A 24,522-nucleotide genomic window follows, 5' to 3' on the forward strand; every position below is an offset into this window, starting at 1 on the left:
ATTGAAACACTAAATTTCTTATGACAAAGTAAGTGGATTTTAAGTCATTGAATTTTCTTTGTCAAAGTCAAAGAACATCATGGAATATTTTGTTTTAGAATTCAGCTCTCCTAGAGTTCACAGACATGCAAAATGACCTCTAATGCAGCTCATCTACAAACTGGACCCCATGTCACAGCAGACTCTAGGGTTGAGGCAGAGCACTAACTGCTATGTGGTCCTCACTTTGTAGCAATTTGTAGGTACAAGTGACACATCAACAAGCCCAAGCCCCAAGATGACACCCTTTCAGGAGGTCATGAGACAGTTCATCGCCAGAGGTGACTGACGTCATGGGGACTCTGGCCATGGTCCCCTGGCTGCCCTGAGAGACACAAGCCTGTGGAGTCTGTGTCTATCGAGGCCTCTGGCTCATGTGTGCACCTCTGGCACATCGATAGGGAGTTTCTGGGAAAGAAAATGGAACCAAGAAGCTTTGCATATCTGTTTCATTTGGAACTTCCAGGGTCAGTACTGAGAACTGTTTGTTTAGGAGATACGGCCAGTGAGATTCAAAAATAGAAAATTTACCTGGGCTACTACTGGCTATTGCCAAGCACCATCCCCATCTATCCCTCCTGGGCCCTGTCTACCCCCTCAGGTCTATGGTCTTTTAATAGTGAAGTTATTCTCACAGTAGTCACTTTGCATGCAAAGCAGGAAAGAAGGCCAAAACTAAAATAAAATTTCATTTTCAGAAAACTAGATGGTGGAAGTGAAAACACTCTGGGTTACAAGTGAAATAGAGGACTAAAAATGTGGCTCAATTGTAGAACATCTGCCAAGCTTGAAGAGATCTTTATACACACACACACACGCGCGCGAGCGCACACACAAGCACTATTGAAGGCATGACATATGTGACTTGATAGTGAAGAAGAAAAAGCTTGGTGACAGAATATCTAGGGAGAAGTGACATACTAAATGTGCAGCACTGAAGACTTTGCTTTAAAGGACCCACATGATCTGTGATGACTTTGGCCTCACAGGAAGACTGCAACCAGGGATGGCCTTTGTATAATACCACTACCACATATCCTGAGGGGGTTTCCGACATTGTAATACTTAAGTTTTGTCATTTGTCATTTGAATATATGAATTCAGTGAGGTTTAACATCATTATTATGGATATTTACTAAAGATATTGGCTATACACTTATGACACTTTAAGGACAAATTACCTAGAATAAATTGTAGGTATAAAATGATTAAAGGTATATTACTGTGGGAATATGTTAATGAATTGTTTAACGAAAAATCCACTTACCAAATGGTGGCTTGATCTTATTTTTATTTCAAAGATGAAATACACATTATAAACACACATACATATGTATATACACTTAGATAACACAGACTCAGAGGGAGAGGCGAGAGACAGAGACCTCGAGAAGCAGAGGAGGAGGAGCTCCCTCCTTCACCCTCTTACATTCAGTGACAGAATACTCAAAAAAAAAAAGACAGGTGAGTGGACATATCGGGTCAACTGCAGTTATCACAGAGATGGAACATGTTACCCTCACTAATCTTCATTTCCTAACCACTTACTAATTATGACACATTTGCATCTGTACAGTAAAATCAGTTCATATCCACGTCTTACATTGAAAATCACTTCCTGTCCACCATTCAATTCCTTTAAAAGATATACCAACATGACATGTTTTCTCTTTAGCTCACATTTATTAACACTTGGCATACAGCCAATAAATTATAACACTCAATAAAATCAGTCATTCGTTGCTAACTTTAATAAATTAAGTATGAAACAAAAGTGTATTACTAAGGAGCAGGCATTAACTATATATCCCTCAATAATCCCAAAGACAACCTAATTTCAGCACCAAGAATGTCACATACTCTGGTTACCCTTACACAGTTACCACTCTATATAGCACAACATTTCAAACTAGCAGTATAACATGACATTTTAAAATAAAAGGGCTTGGAAAACCCGCCAGTTCAGCCCCCCATAGTATTTCATTATTCTATCAGTCAGTGTAACTAGGGATAAGGGAAATCAATAATGTATTTGCCTTTTGTAGAATGGACACATATGGGTTTTTAAATGCCTTTTAGTACAGCACAACTGAACTAAGAATCATGATTAAATTAGGCAAATTTGCTTTCTGTACTATCTTACTTTTGAGAAGGACTAGCATGCACTTTCCCCTATTTTGTGAAACCTCCCTTTTCTATTATGTCTTAGGCCATGACTTAGGATCTAACAAGTACCACTATTATCTCATATTTAAACAGCAGTGAGCACCCAAATGGCTGTTCTCCTAGAAATCTGGGGAGAAAAGGGAAACAGGAGAGAGCAACAGTCAGCTACAGGAGCAACAACCACGGTTCACCAAAGTTTGTGTAAGCATCTTAGCAGATGACTACAATTGGGGAACGATGGGCAAAGGGCTGTCAACTTGAATGATAACACTAGGCATCTGAGGTTGGAAAAAATGTTGGACATTAGATTATGCAACTTAGAAATAGAATCTTGTCCAGGTTAACAGCTACATCACTCCAAGGAGCATCTAACTGTGGCTATCAAGCTCCTACAAGGTTCCTCTTTGGCTATCCTATAACCTAAAACAATTAGTGAACCGACACCTTCAAGAGTCATGCACACACACACATAGGCTACCGGAATACCATTACCCCGAGTTGTTCTTACTCTATTTCCTTAAGGAAAGAGTAACTCTTCCACATTGAAAATATCATATTATTGGACAGAACCAAGCCCTCAGAATGTGGGTGCCAGTTAGGAAGCCTGGGCAGTCTATGGGACCTCTAACAGTAGAATCAGTATTTATCCCTAGTGCACAAATGGACTTTGTGCAGCCCATTCCCTATGGAGGGATACTATTTCAGCCCAGATACATGGAGGAGGGCCTAGGCCCTCCCCCAAATGATGTGACAGACTTGATGATCCCCCATGGAAGGCCTCACTTTCCTGGTGGAGTGTGTGGAGGGTGGGTTGGAGGGTCGGTGGGGGGCATGGGAAAATGGGAGGAAGAGGGAATGGGGCAGGAGGGATAATATGTAAAATAAGATTGTTTCTAAATGAAAAAAAAATTGTACTATTCCTTTTGATACGTGTGATATCTTTTTGCTGTTATATGAAACTGACTTTCATGTAAAAGTTTTATTTTTTATTATAATAAATTAATCTATATCAATATTTGGTACTTTTTAAAGAAACAGGGGGAAAGTCTTATTTCTTAAATAGGCAATACATTAAGATAATCGTACCAGGTTTGAGTCTGCCCTCTGGAACTCAGATTGCCATATTACAGAATTGGATGTTCACTGTCCAAAGTTCTGCTTTATTGTTACTACAGGAAAAGGGGTAACTATGTTTAACTAGATAAATTCCATACAGACCAAATACAGGTTGTTGTAAGTTGGGAAAAGCCTATTATTTATTCTATAACCATACTCATCCCAAATCACATGAGGGGATGACATTTTGGGCCATTGGGCACATCTTCACTTGTCACCAAATTCTCTTCAGAAACAATCTTAAAAAACAGTATTGAGAGGTCTCTCAGACGGTCCTGCTCCTGGTAACACTTGACTGTGACGGGAACATTAAAGATGGACCAGAAGACCGAGTTCTTCAGTATGTTAAAGTATGTCAGATAACTACTGCTCAGCCCACATTGATCTCATGTCCATGAAGTGGGGGCGTGGCAAATAAATAGGACACTGACTATTTACTGAGTCCTTATGTTCCAAACTCTTCACATTAGTCATGACATCCATTTCTCATGATTTATGAGCTAACAAAAGAGTAAATACAGCACTGTACAAAGTGACCATGGAAGAGGTACACCTTTGTCAGAGCCTCCTTTTCATTCCTTACAATGTGCAAACCCCTTTTTATCACTACCTGTTTACTTCAATGCAAGAAGCTGTTATCAGCGTAGTGTGGCAGGCGTGGTTGTTTCCGGGAAAACACACAAACTGGAGTCCTGAATCCCATTCCGACAGCACATGGTTGATAATCTTGCGGTGACCACTTCTGGCAGTATCAAAGACTTCTAGCTTCATCTGTGCACGCCTTTCATGGGATTTGATGTGCTCTGTAATGCTACAAAGTAGCTCGTGACTTCCTGTTTTCTGCACATCCCACAGTTGGGTCTCACACAAGTTTCTAGCTTTGTTGACACCACGTTTGATGAACATCTGAAATCCCATGAACCCCCACTTCATTTTACACACGTAAGGAGGGCTGGCATCTGGAGGCACTAGGAAGGGAGCATGTCTCACCAGCAGTGCAAAATTTATACCCTGGAAGTGACAAGCACTTGCAAGGCTGACTAACACAGGAGTCAGTCACAGTCTCTGAGGTCACACAGGTCTCAAGGAAGAGGATGACATTGGGTTTTGGTCCCACCACTCATGTTAGCTGCATGGCAAGTTCATTTTGAACTTTCTAAGCCTTGATAAAGCTAATACCACCAACTGTGAACAGCTGTTACAAAGTTGACAAATGACATTTGTGAAGACACAGCAGAGATGATGTAAGAGCTTATGAACAGTCAAAACTGTTCTCCATTGATTGTCTCTGCATTCACTGTTGCAGCATTACAACAACTGGTCTGTTTTAAGGGCTGACCAGTCATGTACCAGACCAGGGATACAGGGAGAAGCAGAGGTCAAGTAGATAAATAAATAAATAAATAAGTTCTTGAATATTTTTACAAACTTACTTTCTAATTTAACTGCTTCTAAATGCAAGTTGAAATACTCTAAGATTAGTGAAGAAGGTGGGAAATGTCTTCATGTATCTTTATAATTTTAGCCCAGAAAGAAATTTTATAATGACCCTGAACCCCTATGAAATTGTCCCAACTACTTTATAAGACACCACTGCCATCAAATTGATGACTTTGGGTGTTAACCAAATAACAAGCAAGTTGAGATCTAATTTAGAAAGAAAAATGTCAGCAGCGAGCCCGCCCGTTCTAGAAGTGGCTATGATTGTCAGGTAAGCTTCACACAGGCAATGCTCACTGAGATGAAACCATAAGGAAAAGTTCATAAAGTGACTTGCTGCCTAGAGCTCTGCAGCCTCGGCTGACTGCGATTCTAACTTGCACAGCAAAGATGCTGTTCTGAGCCGAAGACCAGGTTAGAAGAAAGAATGTGTCCATCCTCCCCAGGGACCGTTCATCACCTAACACTAATGGAGAAGCGCAAGCTTCCACAGACTGAATCATTCCTGTGACTGTGGTATCTAGATGGCATCCATCCTTCGATCAGTGGGATTAAACATGCTTTAAAAGACACAGAACTCAGTGTCAGTGACCACAGACCACCCCACTTTAGGAACGGTGAGGACATGATAAAGCTTCATGCATCTGGATTGTCCCAGCAATCTGATTGGTTCCTTGTCTGAGGCAGTTTATCTACATTTCAGAAAATTGCTTCCGCTGATTAAACTGCCAAGTATCTCTTTCATGCTCAGCAGAAGTTCCTGCAGGTAATTAAAACAGATTCTTCTTACCACAAATAATGAGATGAATGCTCTAAAATCCATGGGTAAAGTTGGTGAAAATCAAGAGCCTAAATCATCAAAATACTTTAGAGGACACAGTTCTGCTTGGAGGGCTCCACGGAGGGTGTGTCTCATTTTCCAGGTAGGAATGACGCTTCTTTTGTTTCCGTTCAATTCTTTCCTGCCTTTCTTTCTTTTCCTAAGGGGGACAAAAGATAAAAGGAAAAACAAAAGAACAATGACAAAAAAAGAAAAGAAAAAAACCCAGAAAGTCTAAGTCTATAATATACTACCTGAACTTGTTATTGAATTGGATAGCTGGAAGAAAATAACTCATTATAAGATCTTTGTATACAACTTCTTGTTTAATTGGTTATGAAGAAAAAGTAGCTAGGGGATGTTGCTGCTATGTATGAGCACGAACACACTATTAATAGGTACCAATGTCACAGTTTTGTTTGTTTGCTTGTTTTTGAGACAGACACCCATAAGCCTAGTCTATCATCATGTTCACTGTGTAGTGAAGGAGGACCCTGGACTCTGATTCGATAGTCCCCCGCCCCCAACCCCGCCACGGCTGGGATTAAAGGAGTAAACCATCATGCCTGACTTCATCTCACTTTTTTAAATGTTGAAAGTTAAGTAAAACACATCCAACTAGCCTTGGAAGCTCACACTTATAATACTCAGGAGGCTCAGGCAGGAGGATTGCCAGGAATGTGAGGCCAGCTTGTTGGGCTCCAGAATGAGACCCTGTATCAAGTAGGCAATGATGCTGATGCTAGGAAACAGGATAAGAAGAAGACTAGGAAGAGAAAGGCGGATGAGCATAGAGGCGACAGGTGCAATTGAAGGCAAGGTGGTCCAGGCATAATCGAAGTCTTGGGGAGGCTAAGACAGAGGCACATCAGAAGTTGGAGGCCAGCTTTGTCTACACAGCTAGACTGAATCAAAAACCAAAACTGATCATCTGTAAGTGAGTGTGCAGTTTTGTAAGAAACATCATGATTATAAAAAGTTAGTGGTGACATTCAGAGGGTGGATTTCCAGGAGACCAGCAAGAGCAACATCTGACTGTGCCATGGCAATACAGGACATTCAGATTCTGGAAAATCTAGTCTGGCATTTATGTTTTATTGAGCTTGAGCACATTTGTTGCTCTTCCTGTGACTCATTTTTGTACAATTATTTGACTTATCTAACTGTATAGGTAACACTACTTTTAACTTTAGTAGTTTGAGTATTTTCAAGTATAATATTTCAAATAATATAATAGTGTTTTGGTATGATTTTGTTTATGTTATTTTTAGTGTTAGCAGTTACACAATGCAGAAAGAAATAATTCAACCACAGAAAACTGTGTGATATTAACAACATGTGATTACCCACTGCGCATGACGCAAATTCTAGAGGCTCTGTGTAAGCTCCCTCATCACGCCTCCCCTCTCCCCACATTTTTGGTAGTGTTTACATATGTCCAACTTCACTGAACAACCATTTATTCCCATTAGCAGTTGTAGGAACTGACATGCCCACCAGCGCCTACACTGAATTTCAGATTATTATGTTAATGCTTTTCCGTTTGATGGCATAACTTTACTCTTTGATGACTCTGAGCAGTAAGGGTTAGAAGGCAGGTCAGATCTGGGAGACAGATGCAAACGGAGGGAGTTATATTTTCTTTTGACTTGTCTGATTGCTTGGTATTTTCTATGTATTGCATTAATCCTTTTGGCTTTTTTTTTCTTCTGTGAGGCAAAGCTTTGAAGTCTAAATATCAAAGGAATTACCCAGCAGCAATTCTCCTGCCACCACTAATTCGTGCTGCTCCTCACACATCATGTCCTTATATAAAACAGGTTTGGAGGTGTCTATGGGGTTTTCATCCTTCTGGCCCCATGCAGACTTAGTTTTTGTTTCTTTATTCAAATGTCAAGCACTCAGCTTCTACTTGGGATTAAACATAGAGTGTTTATTAAATCTGAACACACAGAGAGACACACAGACACAGACATAGACACACACACAGTTTCTGTTGCCCAGAAAACTTTCAGAATGAACAGGTGAGAAACAAGTAAATTAATACCATAGAATCCAAAACTGTGAGTTTCTACAAAACAAAGAATAAAAGGGTACTATACTCCCAAAGAAAAGTGAATTAAAGGAACATTAATTTAAAGTGGCACATGTTGGAAAAAGAAAACATCTGTAGATCCAGTGGGAGCCAGGTTTCAAGCAGAAGGGTTTCAAGTGTCACAGTTCAGAAGAAGCTGGGAAAAAGTTGGTGACGCTGGAGGAAACAAAGAGAAGCCAATGTGACCAAAGCTTGTGTGAAGGGAGAGTGGCCCCAGATGAGAAGCAAAGGACACCAGAAACAGCAGGCCACAGTAACACAAAGAATTCAGGTAAAACAATGCAACTTGAGATATAAGTCAAGAAGGGGGGAGTGGGAGGACACAGAAGAGGGCGTGTGTGTGCGTGTGCCTGTGCGTACATGTGTGTTTGCACGTGTGTGTGAGTGCATGTGTGTGTGCACGTGTGCACTCGCGAGTGCATGCCACACGTGCACACTCCTGCGTGCACTTTACCATCACCAGGGACAGGGAACGAAGCATCATGGTAAAAGGTTGTTTGGCAAAACCCAGATTTTCCCAGTTTTTTTGGCTTTGATTGTGCTGGAAACAGCATGGGTGAAGGAGGTTGGAAAGGGTGAGAAAACCCACAAGTGAAGAAAATCAGAATGTAAGGGACCAGAGTTAGAAGGGGATGCTGAGCAGGGATTTCATTATTTGATGTTTATTTCTGATTAATTTCTGTGACACATGAGGCAGGTAATTCAAGGAGACAGAAAGAGGGGAGGCATGATATATTTCTATTTTATTGCTTCAATAGAGGATTAGTGGCATTTCCTATTATTATTGAGGTATTATCTTTCACGTTTCTCCATTATTACAGAAGGTGAATCTGAGCCTCTTCCCACTTAAACTTCTGTTGAAGAAATGTCCATTTAGGGGTTAATAAAAAATCCACACATTCATCTAGATATATTTTCCTTGGTGTCTGAGCAGCACTCGCTCTTTCATTCTGAAACTTGGATTGTCTCTCTGTCTGTTTCTCTGCATGTGGTTTCTTCCTGTATGTAGTATTCTCGCATTGCTCAGAAAAGCAGCAGTTTCCATGAGACCCTTAAACTACACTGTCTCTGTAGGCTGATGGCCCGGGGACAACGCCAGAGTGGGTGCTGGCTGTCTGCATCTTTCATCATTACATTTGAAGATGGAGAAGAGTCATGAAAACAGTATGGCAATGTAAGATTTCCATTCACAGACAAGGCAAGAGAAGTAGGGAGAGGTCTTAAGGCTCATAACCTTGCTCCGTGAGAATGTCTGAATGCTTGATACTCCTACCGAAGCAAAGGGGAACCTTTTACAACCATCCAAAGGAAAAGCTGCCAGTAGCTCACTTGATCCAGCTACGCTTCTTTTTCGTCAACCTACCTTTCAAGAGAAAACCTGAAACAGTGAGATCTTACTAGTAGATGCTGAACAGCCCTGAGTACAAGTAGACAGTCATCACTTTCACTATCAGGTAGCCTGAAGCAACAATGGCACTGTAAAAGTAACTAAAAGCATTTAGAGAGGGTTCCTGTCAGGTGTGGGATCCGGGCTCCTTCCTTCCCTCTCCTCCCTTCACCGTACGCTCTTCTGTCAGCAGAAAGTCTAAAGTAACAAATGGGTTGACAGTGTGGTGTCTGCTCCTGCATGGGGGAGCAGTCCTGAGTGGAGTTTTCCTGCTCTGGGGAGCAGTCCAGAGCGGAGTTTTCCTGCATGGGGGAGCAGTCCAGAGTAGCGTTTTCTTGCAAGGGGCAGTGTGCTAGTTGTCGCTAAGGCTTTGAGGAGTAGACTGATGAGAATGGGAATGTGCCAACAAGGTGCAGTTTAAATACTGTGGCAAGGGTACAGAATCATGACACGCCACCAATGGGAACGCTACTCCACTTTCGAGAAAACGTGGAAACAAAATAAAAAATTTTAACTTTGATATTCAATTGTCCAAGTGATACTGGCAATAGCATAGACTTTTTCAACATAGGAAGCATTCTAACATTTTTTAAAAGGATCAAGCATCATATAAGAGTTTAATTTAAAAGAACAATGAAATACTGAGTGCTTCATTCAAATATCAGACTTTATATATTTAAAGACAGGATCCTATTATGAGCTAACACTAATCACCCAATTTTCTTGTTTCTCTGTACGTGATTGTCATGAAGCAGTGCAAAAGTCTACAGAAGATGCAAACGATAATTTGTTTCTCACAACCAGGACTTTTGACTCAGAGAGAAAAGACCCTTTGTATCACCACTTCAAGGTCATTCCTACCCAAGAGCCTTGTGCCGGCTGCATTTCCTCAAGGCTTGGGCTGCAGGAGAGTTCTACAGTGTTCTTTCAGGTGGACTCCCATGGTTATTCACTTTACTCCTAAGTGTCTTATCGCATAGTCCACTTTTAAGCAGTTCCATGTGGTCTTACAAGCTCTTGGAGGTGTTAATCCTAAAATATGTATGCAAATCAGGGAAGCACATCGAAGAGCACTGTGAAAGAAGCGTGGTGGGGAAATCCCCCAGGTCTATACATGACACGTGAAGCCTGCAAGGAAGCCGACTGGTACTGGAAAAATGACACATACAATGAGACTGACCAATGGAGCACAAAGTCGAGAGACAGAGCCCCAAATTAAGGGATGTACTGCAAAGATGAGCTCTTAAACCACCAGGAAGAGATGCTCTGGTGTGTAAAGCACACATCCTAGGAAAGGTGAGTTGCAATCAAATTTCTCAGCATGTAAGAAAACAGCTTGAAGTCAGGGCAAATGCTAATACACTGGGATATTGGAGCCGTAAGAGAATGAGAGAGACCCAGGAGCTTTAAACTATGGGGAAGTCTTTTCACCTAGGTGTGAGAATCAGAGGCCACAAGAAAAGACAAAAATCCAAAACAAAACTGGAATTGGCATGGCCTAAGACACTGGTAAACAATGCTGGGAAAGCAAGACTAGGGTCAAAAGTTGTGTCTTCCACTAGAAACTATAGGTGAATTTCCCTACTGTAGCAGCTCTTAGATATTAGTAAGACAAAGACAATCCAATAAAAATGTGTGCATCTATGAAGTGACAATTTACAGAAATACATTATTCGCACACATCTATAAATGAAAACATGAGTAAGTTCAGTCTGAGATATGCAAGTCAAAAATATTCTGAGTGATGTTTGTAGATGGCAGATTGAGATAAATCCAGTTAAGCCAGATTAAAAAACAAAACAAAACAAAACCACTAGGACTGTGAAAAATTTTATCATCTACTTGCACAAAGTGTAATATTTATGGATGTCATTTATTCAAAATGAACAAAATGAGTATTTGTTTTAAAATAGAAACCTGTATTTTGCTGTTAACATCCATAAATCAAAATGAAACACTTATTACTCACACATCTAGCAAAGGGCAGCTGGACATTGTGCCTTCCAACTTCGATGTTGATCCCTCACATTGAACAATGTCCCAACAAGACATTTTCCGTAGACGATCAGCATTTTAAAGGAACGTAAGAAACAGGAAGTTTCTCACCATTAGCATTAGCGGCAGTGCTACTACAGCAATGGGGACCCGCCTGGGGGACTCCGCACCCTCGGTGCACCTGTCTGCCTTCTACAATGTCACAGGCGGGAAGCACAGAGGGAGGGATGGGCACCACGGGAAGGGGCTGAGGCGGGGATGCAGGCCGAGAACGTGACAGCTGGTGCAAACTCACAGGCATCGGCCAGCCTCAGAAGCGCAGACAGAAAAGAGACACAGGGGACTCTGATCTGCAGAGGAAAGGCTGAGCTCAACAAGGGAGCCTCCGGGAGAACAGAATGGGAATGAGAAGCAGACAAGGAATACAACGTCAGTATGAAGGAAGTTCATGCGCACGCAACACCTACCAGCCACTTTTCGTATTCACTGATGGCTTGCTTGTCTTTGTCTTTCTTCTCCGCTCTCTTTAGCTCCTCCTTTCTTCTCTCGTTTATTTTCTCCTTTTCCTTTTGCTTGAGAAGGGCGTCCTTCTTTTCACTCCTGTGTAGGAGAACATGAAACAGTGGGAAATTAAAGGACAAACGTACACTCAGAGATGCCCTCATGTAGCTTCGGAAGCCATGAGATTGAGGGGTGAGTAGACCTGTAAGCAATAAGTTCTAGAAAAGCTTCAGGTATTATTCTGTAACTACCAAACGTCAAATCATGCAGGATTACCATTTTTCAAAGGCAGTCAAACTGTCTTTCTTTTTCTCGGCAACCGTTGCTTCCTCTTTCTGTTTCTTTGCTCTCTCATATTCCTTCTCCTTCCTCGTCTTCTCTTTTAGGTATTCCAGCTTTTTCTCTTTCCATTTTTCAAATGCCTGAAAGAGTTCAGAGTGGTTTTCTTACTTGCTACGGCTTTTCTGAGATCAGCAAAAGCGCACGAATGGATCCTTCATTCAAGCACAAGGACTGCAGACAAGGAAGGCCAGCCAGGGCCTGGGGAACTCACTTGCAGGGCCTCGCCCTTTCTCACGGCGTTTTCCTCTTCCGTTTTCCTCTTGTTTTTTTCCTCCAGCCTCTTCTTTGCGGCTATTTTCTTTGCTTCCCTTTCTTTCATAGCCTTCCAGGCTTCAAATGATGCTAATGCTTCTTCTCTCTTAGCTGCTTTTTTCTGTTTTTTGATTTAAAAGAAAATGACAAAAACAAAAAAGCCAAAAAAAAAAAAAGCCAAAAAAAAACCCAAAAAGAAAATGACATACGTATATGTGTCTAGACAGAGATACGCAAAGACAGATTTGTTTTTACTCTCCCAACAATTGTCACACAAAGAAGTTACACAGCAGGTAATTTATTTAGAATTACTTGGACAAGTTGATCTACAAAAATTACTGATTTTTAGACCCTCAAAGCACTTATCAGGTGTTGACCTATTTTGTATTCATGACAAAAAAGCATCTATTGACTTTGGAAGTAGGCAAAATAAATGTTTTCAAAATAAACTACAATAGGCTAATTGGTACTATTAAATGTTTAGTAAAAAAAAAGATGAAAGTTAAAAGATTATTAAGTAATGTTAGTTGCCCAAGGTACACAGTGACAATAAGTGCTTGGCTTGAACCCAGTTTTGACATGAAAACATAACATTCCTATAACATGAACATATACCAAATGTCATATAATGGAATTACACTTACTCTCTAACCTCATCAATGCCCATATTCGATTTCAAATACTGTTCAACCTTAGAAACATAGACTGTATCACGGAGGTGAAGTCATTCTGAAGGAAAATTATAGTACAATGGCACAGAGGTGTTCAGAGGCACAGCCCTGGAGGCTGCCCCACAAAGAACTTGCTGGCCCAGTGTTGCTCATTTTCGCAATATTTCCCCGCCACCCTGCTTTAGTGTGGATCAATATAAGGAGGTGAGAAGATAGGGCTGAGTGCATGGTGGGTTCTTAGGCAGGAGAGAGGACAGAATGAAATCACAGGAAGGGCTAGACAAGAGTCTTATGCAGCGAAGGAGAATGCGGTCAGGAGTATAGCAGGGGTAGTGTGGAAGAGAAGAGGAAAACGGAATGTCAGTCTATACTACGTTCTTGACTAAACTCTAAGCAACATCAAATTGAGACTGAATTGGTCGGTCACACAAATACTAAATTAATAGCAAGTCCTGCTGTGTCTAGCCTATGCATATGAAACTTAACATGTGTATGTGTTTTTATGTAACAGTCAAGTTGAAACCAAACTGAAGAAATGAAATCAAAAATCAGTTCTTTTATGTATATATTTTACCACTTTAAAACAGTTCATTTGGTAACATTAAATATCCAGAGATCTTTTACTGATATAAAATTCTTTATGATACCTGTTCATTTTGAATCCTTAAGTTTTCACTTTCAATTCTTTTTATTCTGTGCATTTCATGTAAATACTCATTTTTCTTTTCTAACCACTCCTATGAAATTAAAAAAAAAAAAAGGTTAAATGATACTACATGGTGCCCAAATGACTTAGAATTCTTATCTAATTTTGAAATACTTGTTTAAAGTTAAAAAAAGGAACTCAGAAATTTATGTTTTATCTAAAATAATATTCTTTCCCAGTGATAATTGTATAACTTAAAGATGAATATTGCTGTTTAGGAAAATCTTATATTATCTTTCTTATATTGTAAAACCTCAATGATTTAATATAATGGTTAAATATATCAACATTTTATACTGAAATTGAACTGCAAATATTTCCAAAGGAGATTATATTCTGTGTAACAAAACAAAAAAGGTGTTTCTTCAGACTGTGGGAAAAAAAGGAAAATCTTAGTCTGTGGAAAAATTACGAAAATCTTTGTCTCTAGAAAGAAAAAGTTTAAAGAAAAATTGATCATGAACAACATAGACTTTCAGAAGAAATAAGATAAAATGGTATGTAGATTTTACAACAAACTGACTCTTGCTGTATTTTTATAAAATATAACAATATCTTCTCATTCTTTAAAAATATTACTTTTATATTTTAAACAAAATGTAGCAGCAAATAATTCAGAAAAACCCTCACGATTGCTCACACACTTCTAAAAAAGCAATCTTTCCCAGTGACAATGAGTATCCAATTATCAGTTTAGACGGTCATGTTATTAATTGATGAGTAGGCCTTGTGGAAATAATGGATTCTTATTTAAGAAATATTTTCCATTTTACCTGATAAACAGCTGCCCTTATGTGATCAGCTTTGTCTGGCTCAATGCTCTGCTTCCGTGATGGCTTCTGGTCCAAGACTTTCAAAGTCCCTAAATAGTGAGAAGAGGTAGCTGCAGATGGACTTCTCCTTGTGGGACCAGATTTCTTTAAAAACTCAGAGGTCATCAGCCTGGAAAGTTCCAAATGGACCAAGAGCAAGTGAGGTAGGGCTGCCAGACACGCAGTCACTGCCTTTAAAACTACATTCCAGTGCCAACTACGGTGCCTCACACCTGTAATGCCACAGTAAGGAGGCCAGCTTGATACACAAAGTGGGTTGCAAGCTACCCTGGACTAAGTGTGGGACCCTGTCTTGAACAAACAAAATCAAACAAAATTATGACCGCATGAATTGAATTATAATTACTTTCAAAATAATCCACTCATGAGTCATGTTTTCTTACTTCTGCTAACATAATTTAAACTTTATAACTTTGAACTATAGTTCTTATCTTAGATACTTAAAATTAGAGTCTTTTAATGAAACATAAGCCACATCTTAAACTACATGAGAAGCACCAATAAAGTAGGTTTGAATCACTTTTTGAATATGTTAATGTATTATTCTGTTATTTGATAAACTCTACAAATTTGGAGGAACAGGACCCTATCTATGTTTCAGGTACTTATGGGAAAATCAGGCCTGTCTTCCCTTTTAGTGAATAAGGTTTCCTGCACAGCAGCTCTACTCACTCATTTGCATATTTACCATTCCTCCTTCAGGCTGGGATAGCAGAACTGAGTGGCTGAGGCAGGGGTAGATGAGCTCATTCGATGTAAAATACTGACTTACTAGCCAGGGTTGGCTGGCCTGCTTCATTTGGCTAATAGTAAATACTATAAAGGAATCAGAAGGTTTGCACAATACACAGGAGCCAGCAACGCCAATCAAATGGCTTCTAAGCATTTAGTTTCATTATTCCTGTTTGGTTTTATTTGAGACAGTGCGTTACTACGTAGTTCAAGCTGGCCTTGAATGCACAATGATCCTCCTGCTTCTGCCTCCTGCGTGCTGGGTTACAGGTATTTGCCAACATGGCTAGCTTCAGATTCTTATCTTTGTAATAAACCCAATTAGCCCCTGGGAGCTGTCAATTTTTTTTTTTTTGACTAAAACACTTAAAAGAAAAAAAAGTGTTGGACTTCAGTTTTATGACTATCTATATCTAAAAAAAAAAAAACCCAAAAAACAAAAAAACAACCAGGAGCTTCAGCCGAGTAGCTGTTCAGTGAGATTAGGGAAAAAATAAAAACACAGGCAGAGAGAAAACCCTGAAGAACACTGAATAAATGGAGATTTTTCTATGAAAGAGTGAAACTGACTGAGAGTTTCATCATGAGATGTCTATCATATCTGGCAGTGGAAACCACTTCAAAAACCATGACAGCAAGTGAAATGTGTTTCATGGATTCTAGATGAAGGTGAGTTTTGCTAGAATGTGAGCCCATACATAATGATGTTGTAACTTTTACCTGCCAGAGGCACTGGACACTCTAGTATTCGTTGGCTTTTTGTTCTTCATGTTTCGGTCCTCATTTGTTTTCTAGTATGGAAAACACATACATGGATCATTCACCATGATTACTTCAGCCGGGAAGCAAAGCTGAGGAATGAGTGCTGCTCTACATCAAGTGTCAAGCCCTTTAGGTCAGAGCCCCTGATGCTCTCAAGGCTCTGAAGCATCTTAAGCATGAATGGCGCCACCTCAGATGTTAACATGGCTCGTTAACAGCCAACGCTGGGGACAGTGAGTGACTGGAGTGGGTCTGAGGGGCTGCTCGGGTGAAACTGACCTAGGGAGGGTCCTAGGGGCACAGTGGTGGCTGAAAGGGAGAGCAGAGGACATCGTGCAGGTCTACGGAAACAAAGACAGCACAGATGCTTAGCTGTGGTTAACACCATACAAACATGGTGCTGAGGCTCTGTGAGACAGGAGAGGAATATGCATTCAAGGAAGAGTCTGTGAGCTCATCAGATGGTGGCAAGGTGCACAGATGTCATTCCCATGCCCAGTGTGGTGGTTTGAAAGGACACAGCCCCCAAAGGGAGTGACACTACTGGGAGATATGGCCTTGAAGGCGGCGGAGCCTTGAGGTTTCTTTTGCTCAAGCTTCCCTCAGTGTGACACTGAGACCATTTCCTGTTGCCTACAAGATATAGGACTCTCAGCTCCTCTCAGCCAGCACCGTGTCTGACTGCACACTACCATGCTCCCCATCAGGATGTCGATGGACTGAACATCTAAAACTGTAAGAGAGCCACCTAATTAAATGTTTTCCTTACAAGAGTTGCCTTGGTCATGGTGTATCTTTGCAGCATCAGAAGCACTAACTAAGACACCCAGAAACAACAAATAAACTGGATGCAGAGGGGTAGGGGTGTGGGGGATGTGGGGTGTGTTACTGTGTTCAAGTAGGAAGGACCACTCAGCAGAGCATGAGAATAAAACCAAAGTTCATCGCAGAAGAAGATCCTGTGCTTATTGTTGGGTGTTTTAATTTAGACTCACTCCTAGTCTAAGATCCTGTCTGTATTTTATAAAAGACTTTTCCTTGCTGGACAACAACGCATAGGACTGAAAAGCTGGAGGAGAAAGCCACTCTCTCCCTTGCTCTCGCTAGTGCGTGGCATGGCAGCTCAGGATCTCTGGTGGCTTCAGCCTTACTCTGTAGCTGTGTCTGTCCTTTTTTATTGCACCCCTTAATAAATCAGCTTTTATTCTTCTGGGAGCTCACGCTTCACCTATATAGAGACACATATACTATGTCGTTATGAAATTGTAAAATTATCTTACTATTCCTGACAGGTTCCAGTGAACACTTGGCTTCATTGTGCCAAGAGCAAACTTTCCTTGAAATCGAAATTCAAATGAATTAAGTAACATTTACTTGAAAATACAAAAGATGTTCTCCACTCTGATACAGAGTTGTGAGGACAGAAATAAGATCCTTGAAGGTTCTCTTTCATGTCTGGAGCTGCAGTGCCTGCCAATGCTACGCATTACAGACATACCTTGGTAGGCTCCGCTGTCTCGGTGGGTGTTATAACACTTGGGGACGTGGAGAGCAGTGGGTCAGTGGTGAAGTCGTCATCTGTAAATCCAGCCTTCTCTTTATCTTCTTCAATGCCATCAGCAGCCACCTGACCTGTCTTGGGCTGCTCAAGTTCAGGAGTAACACAGTTTACCAAAACTGAATTTTCTTCATTTTCATTTGATATCAAGGAATTCCAGATTTCAGTAGGTTCTCCATCATGATCTGTGTGGAGGCAGAGACAGCACTAAATCCTTCTGATTCCACACAGGGTATAAGAGATTCATCTACTATCCTTCAAATGAGCTTTTTTGTAACTTTTTAAAGTGTGTGTGTGTGTGTGTGTGTGTGTGTGTTAATATGAACGCAGATGCCCTTCTCAGAGGCCAGAGGAGTCAAAATTCCCAATAGCTGGGGTTACACACAATTATGAGCTGACTGATGTGGGTGCTGGGAATGGACCTTGAGCCCTCTAGAATAACAGTAATATGTGCTCTTAACTGCTGATTCTCTCTTTTGGAAGCAGGGTGTCCTAGAACTGAAGCTGGCCTTGAACCCCTGAACCATCTTTCTTTACCTCCCAAGTGCTGGAATGATAAACATCTGCCATGGTGCCTGGCTATAATCTCTTTTTTCTTACAGAATAAAACAATGAAAAATATCTAATTAAATTCGAACACACTTGATCCATGAATGCAAAAATGCTTACTCAATCTAACATTTGATAAGCCCCATTATACTTAGAAAACACAGCATATGAAATTAGCATGGATTAATTACCCCCAAGCAAAGGAGAACATGTGGATATGCAAATCAAGTAACCCAGACCATAATACCTATCCAATTAAAGCTAAGAGAGCCTGCTGGGAAAGCAGGAGGCTAACAGCTCAGCAGAACTGCGGGCAGTAGGGGCTCAGGTGAGCTGCCCAGATGGGGTGGGGGGGGGAGCACAGACTCGTGTAACTCATCTTACACAGAGCTCTAGCCGAGCTCAGACCACTTCACTCCTTCATTTCTCCATTGTCTCAGATGAAGAAGGCACCAAGGGCTGTTGCACACTCAGGACTGAAGGCGCCAAGGGCTGGCCCGTTGCACACTCAGGATTCCTAGGCACAGGCCTAAGCTCCCCATAGGAAGACTAAGTTTGGCTTTCTCTGAATTGCTTCTATTTATCCTGACTCTATGACACTTTGGGATATCCTACAGAAGGAAACCAGCAGTCGCTTATGTGATATTCCACAGAAAAGTCAGCAGTCCCTGTGTAATAGCCGATTTGATTGCCACCAAGATCTAACTTCCAGTTACTGGAAAGTCTTAATTCTGCTGCTTTCACTATGGCTAACTGGGGGGAAGATTTTTGAGAGTAACTAAGTTTCAAAATCACGTTATCATTACATTTGTTCTGTTTCAATCTGAAGAGCATCCATGACTAAATTCATTATTGGAATCTTTGGAGCTGTGAAAAGCACAAGGACTTAGGAGCCAAAGTCAAACTATGTCTCCATCACTGGCCTTAAGTATGTGTCTCAATAGCTCTGCATTATTGGCTCAACAGTGCTTTATTGACAAAAGACTTCCCCAACACTACATAGTATGTTTTTATCTTCATTTACGTTTCTGCTGCTTTGATAAAACACTGAGCAAAACTAATTTGGGAAGGAAAGGGTTTATTCGGCTCACATGCCCTGTTCACAGTCCATTGTTGTGGGAAGCCGGGGCAGATCAAGGCAGAAACTGGAGCAGAGCCCACGGAGGACCACTATTTACCGAGAACTGGAGCAGAGCCCACGGAAGACCACTATTTACCGCGAACTGGAGCAGAGCCCACAGAGGACCACTATTTACCGCGAACTGGAGCAGACCCCACGGAAGACCACTATTTACCGCGAACTGGAGCAGAGCCCACAGAGGACCACTATTTACCGAGAACTGGAGCAGAGCCCACGGAGGACCACTATTTACCGCGAACTGGAGCAGAGCCCACGGAGGACCACTATTTACCGCTTTATACCCCACGGCTTGCTCAGCCTGCTTTCTTATACCGCTCAGCCATTGCCCAGGGGAGACATCACCCATACCAGGCTGGTTCTTACCATACATTAGTAATCAAGACAATGATCTGCCTATAAGCCGAACTGATGGAGGCATCCCCTTGAATGAGATTGCCTCGTCTGAGACAGGTCTAGGTGCAATCACTTCTTCATTTTGGCTGCATCAAACTACATGTGCTCGAACATTAACAAAGGAAATGACATCACCAACCAATGTACACCTCATATTTAATATGCGCTTACTCTAGTAGAAGTCTCAGGGCCTTCTAGGTATTAGTAATTTTTAAAATTCTCACAACCACATGAAACAGATGATTAAATTCATAGCCACAGAGAGGCTTGCTGCTCTGTCAATCTGTCTATTCTGCATAAAAAGTCCCGGTGGCCATTATGCTGTGTCATCTGCATGATTATAGCATCAAACTCGGGTTCCCCTTAAATGACCATTCCAGCTGTCCTTGAGATTTTGCTGGATGCATAAAAGACTTTAACACTTAACTTTCACAATAGCCTTTTGAGACAGGGTAGCTATAAAACATTGGAGAATCAGAGGCATCGGGAAATTAACTTCTGTGTTGTAAAGTCACCCAGTCAATTGCATCATCAGGATTAAAACTCATACAAAAGCAAACATACCGTTTCCTGTAAATACATAAAATACAGTTTTGCTTGCAGACTGGACACTGAATAATAGAGTTCACAAACAGGGAATAGTAATAGGTGTGACTACCTTTTAAGGATGTCTGTTCCTGAGATCCTGGTGAGGTGCAATTTGCAGGGCTTTCTTTGAGGGATGATGAGGTCAGACTTTGTAAGAGCAACTCCTATTAAGAAAGCATTTACCATATAAGGTTAGCCCTAAGGACTCCCAGAGGCAACAGAGTCATTAACACTGTCTGTGCTGGAAAGGTTGGCTCAAGGGTTAAGATTGCTTCCTGCTCTTCCACATGACACCAGTTCTGTTTCTAGAACTGAAGTGGGCAGTTCGCAACTGCCTGGAACCTCAGCTCTTGGGAATGGGACACTCTTTTCTGTCCTCAACAGATACCACCAACTGTCAGGAAGAAAAAACCAGGGGCCAGCAAGATGGCTCAGGAGACAGAATGATTGTTGCTCCTCACAGCCATGCAAGGCCGGGACACTGTAAGTTCCACAAAGTTGTCCTCTGCAAGCAAACCATGCATGCACAGATGCACAGAGACAACAGAGGAACCAAAATTAGTAACTAAATGCAATGTAAAACAAAACAGAAATAATATAGTAAAAAATGCAAATTCATGGGCATAGAACTCTCCACAAAGAAGTTTCCAATCCCAAATAGTTTAACTTCTAATTTAACTTTTCATAACAAACTTCTAGAAAATAGAAGACAGAGACACACAGACAAAATAACAGACACAAAAATACAGTAAATAATTCCATCTGACATTTAAGCATGATTATAACTTCTTGAAAAAAAAAAACACAAGAAAACAAATTTCATCCAGCAATGGCCTTCACACATGCATAGATGGAAGGTACACAAAAGAGTAAGAAATCAAAGTGCAAAACTTATAATGTCTTGACCAAGGCTTTACGCCAGGAAAGTGTATGAATGATATGTACTTAAGTGATGCACACACACTGAGGAAAGGCAAGAGGAGGAAGCAGAGAGGAAGCAAATGTCACACTGTCTCACTGTCTCACTCTCTCTCTCACTCTCTCTCTCACACACACTCACTCACTCACTTACTCTCTCACTCACTTTCTCTCTCACTCACTGTCTCACTCACTCACTCACTCTCGCTAGCTCATTCGCTCCCACCTCTTCCACATCCGGCGTGGTCTCTGCAGGGCTAGGCAGAGGAGGAGATGCACATTAAGTGGGAACTCACACAAAGATGGAGGGCTTGAATGTCAATGAACACACTTGGAAGTCAAGAGTGAGGAGAGAACAGTTACACACCCAGGGAAGAGAAGGCTTGGTCAAACTCCATGGGAAATCCTGAGAATGGCCTTGAAGAGTCAGAGCAGAGCCAGAGGGACTTACACTGAGCAGTGGGAACACTCGATTGTTAAAAATAGAGTGTCCAACAGGACAACAGTTCTCCACTATGGGCTATGTCAGAAACCACATGGATATGTCTCCAAGGCCCCCTCACAGCATGGAAAGACTCCAAGCCTTACAAACAAGATGTCCAACACAAACCACAAACAGAGTGAGTAGCAACACAAGAGAAACAGTGTTGGAGAGAAGAACAGGGCAGCTGCTGAGACAGGGTTATGTGTGGATGCGCTCCTGTTAGATTTTCGCCATAGTATGACACTACTTAAAAAAGAAAACAGGAGCACACACATACATCACATTTTAAGTCAGGGGATGTGAAAATCTAAGGAAACATTTACAGTTCAGAATCTGTATCTGGGGCCGGAAACTTGGCTCAGCGGCTAAGCTGCTCTTTCAGAGGACCCTGGTTCAATTCCCAGCACCCACTCACACGGCAGCTCATAGCTATCTGCAACTCCAGGCCCAGGAGATCCAACACCCTCACACAGACATACATGCAAGCAAAACATCAATGCACAAAAAGTAAAAACAAATGACTCATTAAAGAAGAATCTATACCTGCATAAACGGGCTCCCTTCCCCAGTTCATGTCCACCCAGAGTCGGTCACTTTAGTACCATACTTTCGGATGTAGTTTTAGTTAAGAAGAGGGCACACTGTCCTAACTCTGAGAGGGTTTGTTTTAGGAAAGGAAGAGGAGACAGAGGCACAAGGCTTGGTGATGAAGGTAGGCTGGGCCAATGCCTCTTTAGACCAGGGAGGGTGGGTGGCTACTGGTCACTGGGAGGAGACAAGAAGAAAGGGCCCTCTTGAGCCTTCGAGAGAGTGGCCTGACATCTAGATTTCAGAACTAGGAAAGCAAAGCTCTCCTTCTGCCAACCTCTTAGATAGCAGCAGTTTGTTCCAGCACCTACAGGAAACCAATTCAATATTCAATTGAGGAGGTAATTATGTTAAATACATAAAATCGCTGTTTCAGTTCCTCTCTTGATGTTTCAGAACAAATTAAGAACTAGCCAGAGGAGCCACAAGTGAGACCAAAACGGTCAGCTCTAAAGGAGATGTGACTCCTTAGCCACAGCGTGACTTGGCAGTAGAAATCTATGGACTCGGGTGCCGATGTGTCCCGGTCTATGCATCACGCCCTGTGAGCAGGTCCTTCCACCCTCACTGAAGATGAGTGGGAAGTGGGGGAGGCGGCTTGCAGCTCATCCTCCCTCATCTGCCCAAGCAGATCATGGGGGACAATGGACTTTTCTGAGACGTGAGCTGGACACTGCCTTTTCACAGTAAAAGACGAAGTGAGATGACAGGTGTTCTCCCTGGTGACACTGCAATCATACCTCCTCATGGAAACCTGGGGATATGCCAAGTCTCACAGAATATAAAATAGTACCTTAAGAGTGAGTCTAGCCAAATAAAGGACATGAACTGAAGAGTCCTTAGTCAAAACATTATATCAGCAAAGATAAATCATCACATAAATTATAATTCAAGATACACAACACTATACATAACCAGAAGAGCAAAAAAAATTTTTTTTCCAAGACAGGGTTTCTCTGTATTGTTTGAAGGCTGTCCTGGAACTTGCTCTGTAGACCAGGCTGGCCTCGAACTCACAGAGATCCACCGGCCTCTGCTTCCTCAGTGCTGGGATTAAAGGTGTGCACCACCAACTCCCAGCTAAAGCAAAGTTATTTTAACATTTTACCTCTTTTGAAATGGATACATCTCACTATCATTGCTTTAGGTATACCTTTCTAGTGGCATGTAAAATCATGCTACTTTTACAATCAAGGGAATTTTAGGCTTAGTGGAATCTAGTATACAAAACAAGCAAAAAACAAAAACCCAAGGAGATCGCTTTAAAATTGCAAAATTAAATGCTAGCAACATACATATACACACATGTGAGTGCACACACACACACACGCACACACACACACACACACACACACACACACACACACACACACGATAGGTCTGAACTAAAGAACAACTCAACAGTTGTACATTATGCCTACCTCAAGATCAAGGTTTTCGGGGTGTACTTTTTCCTCAGTTTCCAATTCTGTGCCATTCTGCCTCGGAAGGGAAGGTGTGGTGGCAGAGTCTTCACTTGGGGACTGTTCTTTGTCATCTGGCCTGTCGCCCTCCTCCATGGGGCTGCTCTTTTTTATGCTCCTGGGTCGAGGTGAAGGCTTAAAGTGGTCATCTACTTCATGACTGCTGCTGTTTTCCCCTGAAAACGAAACTTTTGGGTGAGTGTATGAAACTGACCTCGGCTTCAGCTACCCTCCCGGCGAGGCCGCAGTGCTTGGAGCATCGGGCAAGCACACTCTTCTCCACAAGCTCCAATAAAGCACAGGTCCCATAATCAAAATCTAAAAATAGTGTTGCCATCCTGGAGTTAGTCTAGTTTAGTTTTATGAGAAGTTAGTTTCAATTTTCTGAGTTCTCTTAGTATTAAAAACATTTCCAAACCATAAACCATCACACAACCCTCCCTCTAGGAAATGAAACATCGGCTGAAGCCAGACCCTCCATACAACACCAGTCCTTTTAACCATTCAGCAGCAAGGTCTCCATCCAAGGACTTTGTAGGTAGATAAAACATAAGACTCTAAATAAATAAAATGACAAAACAAAAGTAAGTGTTATTACAATCATGCAGAAAATGATGCTGGCCTTCGGGGGATGGAAGGTCTCTTGCTGGAGGAAGGGATACAAAGAGGACCGGTTAGAGAAGGAGGTTCTCCAGCTGTTACAGTGGTGCAGAGGGTGCTTAGCACTCAGTGGTTCTGTGGTGCAGAGGGTGCTTAGCACTCAGTGGTTCTGTGGTGCAGAGGGTGCTTAGCACTCAGTGGTTCTGTGGTGCAGAGGGTGCTTAGCACTCAAGAAAACAGCTTAATCTCCAGCATCATACATACAGAATAAAAATTAAAGAAACAAACGATTGATTTAGAGGGTATAGCTAAAGCCAGGAAGTACATTCCTTTTGAAATGAATGAATCAGCTATGTATTCATTCATTCATTCATTCATTGATC

At 41.6% G+C, this 24,522-nt stretch overlaps 1 protein-coding gene across 3 annotated transcripts in view; it reads right to left on the bottom strand.

Moving 5' to 3' along the window:
• Positions 1-1,313: 1,313 nt before the first annotated feature.
• Positions 1,314-24,522, bottom strand: part of Map9 (microtubule associated protein 9) — a 30,598-nt gene continuing 7,389 nt past the window's right edge. For all 3 annotated transcript variants that reach the window (XM_005076158.4, XM_013117793.3, XM_040752604.1), the window contains exons 5-14: positions 23,498-23,715; positions 20,157-20,250; positions 17,356-17,600; positions 15,816-15,886; positions 14,304-14,472; positions 13,472-13,561; positions 12,113-12,274; positions 11,836-11,981; positions 11,526-11,658; positions 1,314-5,741 (exon numbers count right to left, since the gene is read on the bottom strand). In XM_005076158.4, the coding sequence (XP_005076215.1) occupies positions 5,619-5,741; positions 11,526-11,658; positions 11,836-11,981; positions 12,113-12,274; positions 13,472-13,561; positions 14,304-14,472; positions 15,816-15,886; positions 17,356-17,600; positions 20,157-20,250; positions 23,498-23,715 (1,451 nt within the window). In that variant the 3' untranslated portion in view covers positions 1,314-5,618. The remainder of the gene's footprint in view (positions 5,742-11,525; positions 11,659-11,835; positions 11,982-12,112; positions 12,275-13,471; positions 13,562-14,303; positions 14,473-15,815; positions 15,887-17,355; positions 17,601-20,156; positions 20,251-23,497; positions 23,716-24,522) is intronic.

Source organism: Mesocricetus auratus, unplaced genomic scaffold (assembly GCF_017639785.1).
Source record: "Mesocricetus auratus isolate SY011 unplaced genomic scaffold, BCM_Maur_2.0 Super-Scaffold_100009, whole genome shotgun sequence".
NCBI lineage: Eukaryota > Metazoa > Chordata > Mammalia > Rodentia > Cricetidae > Mesocricetus > Mesocricetus auratus.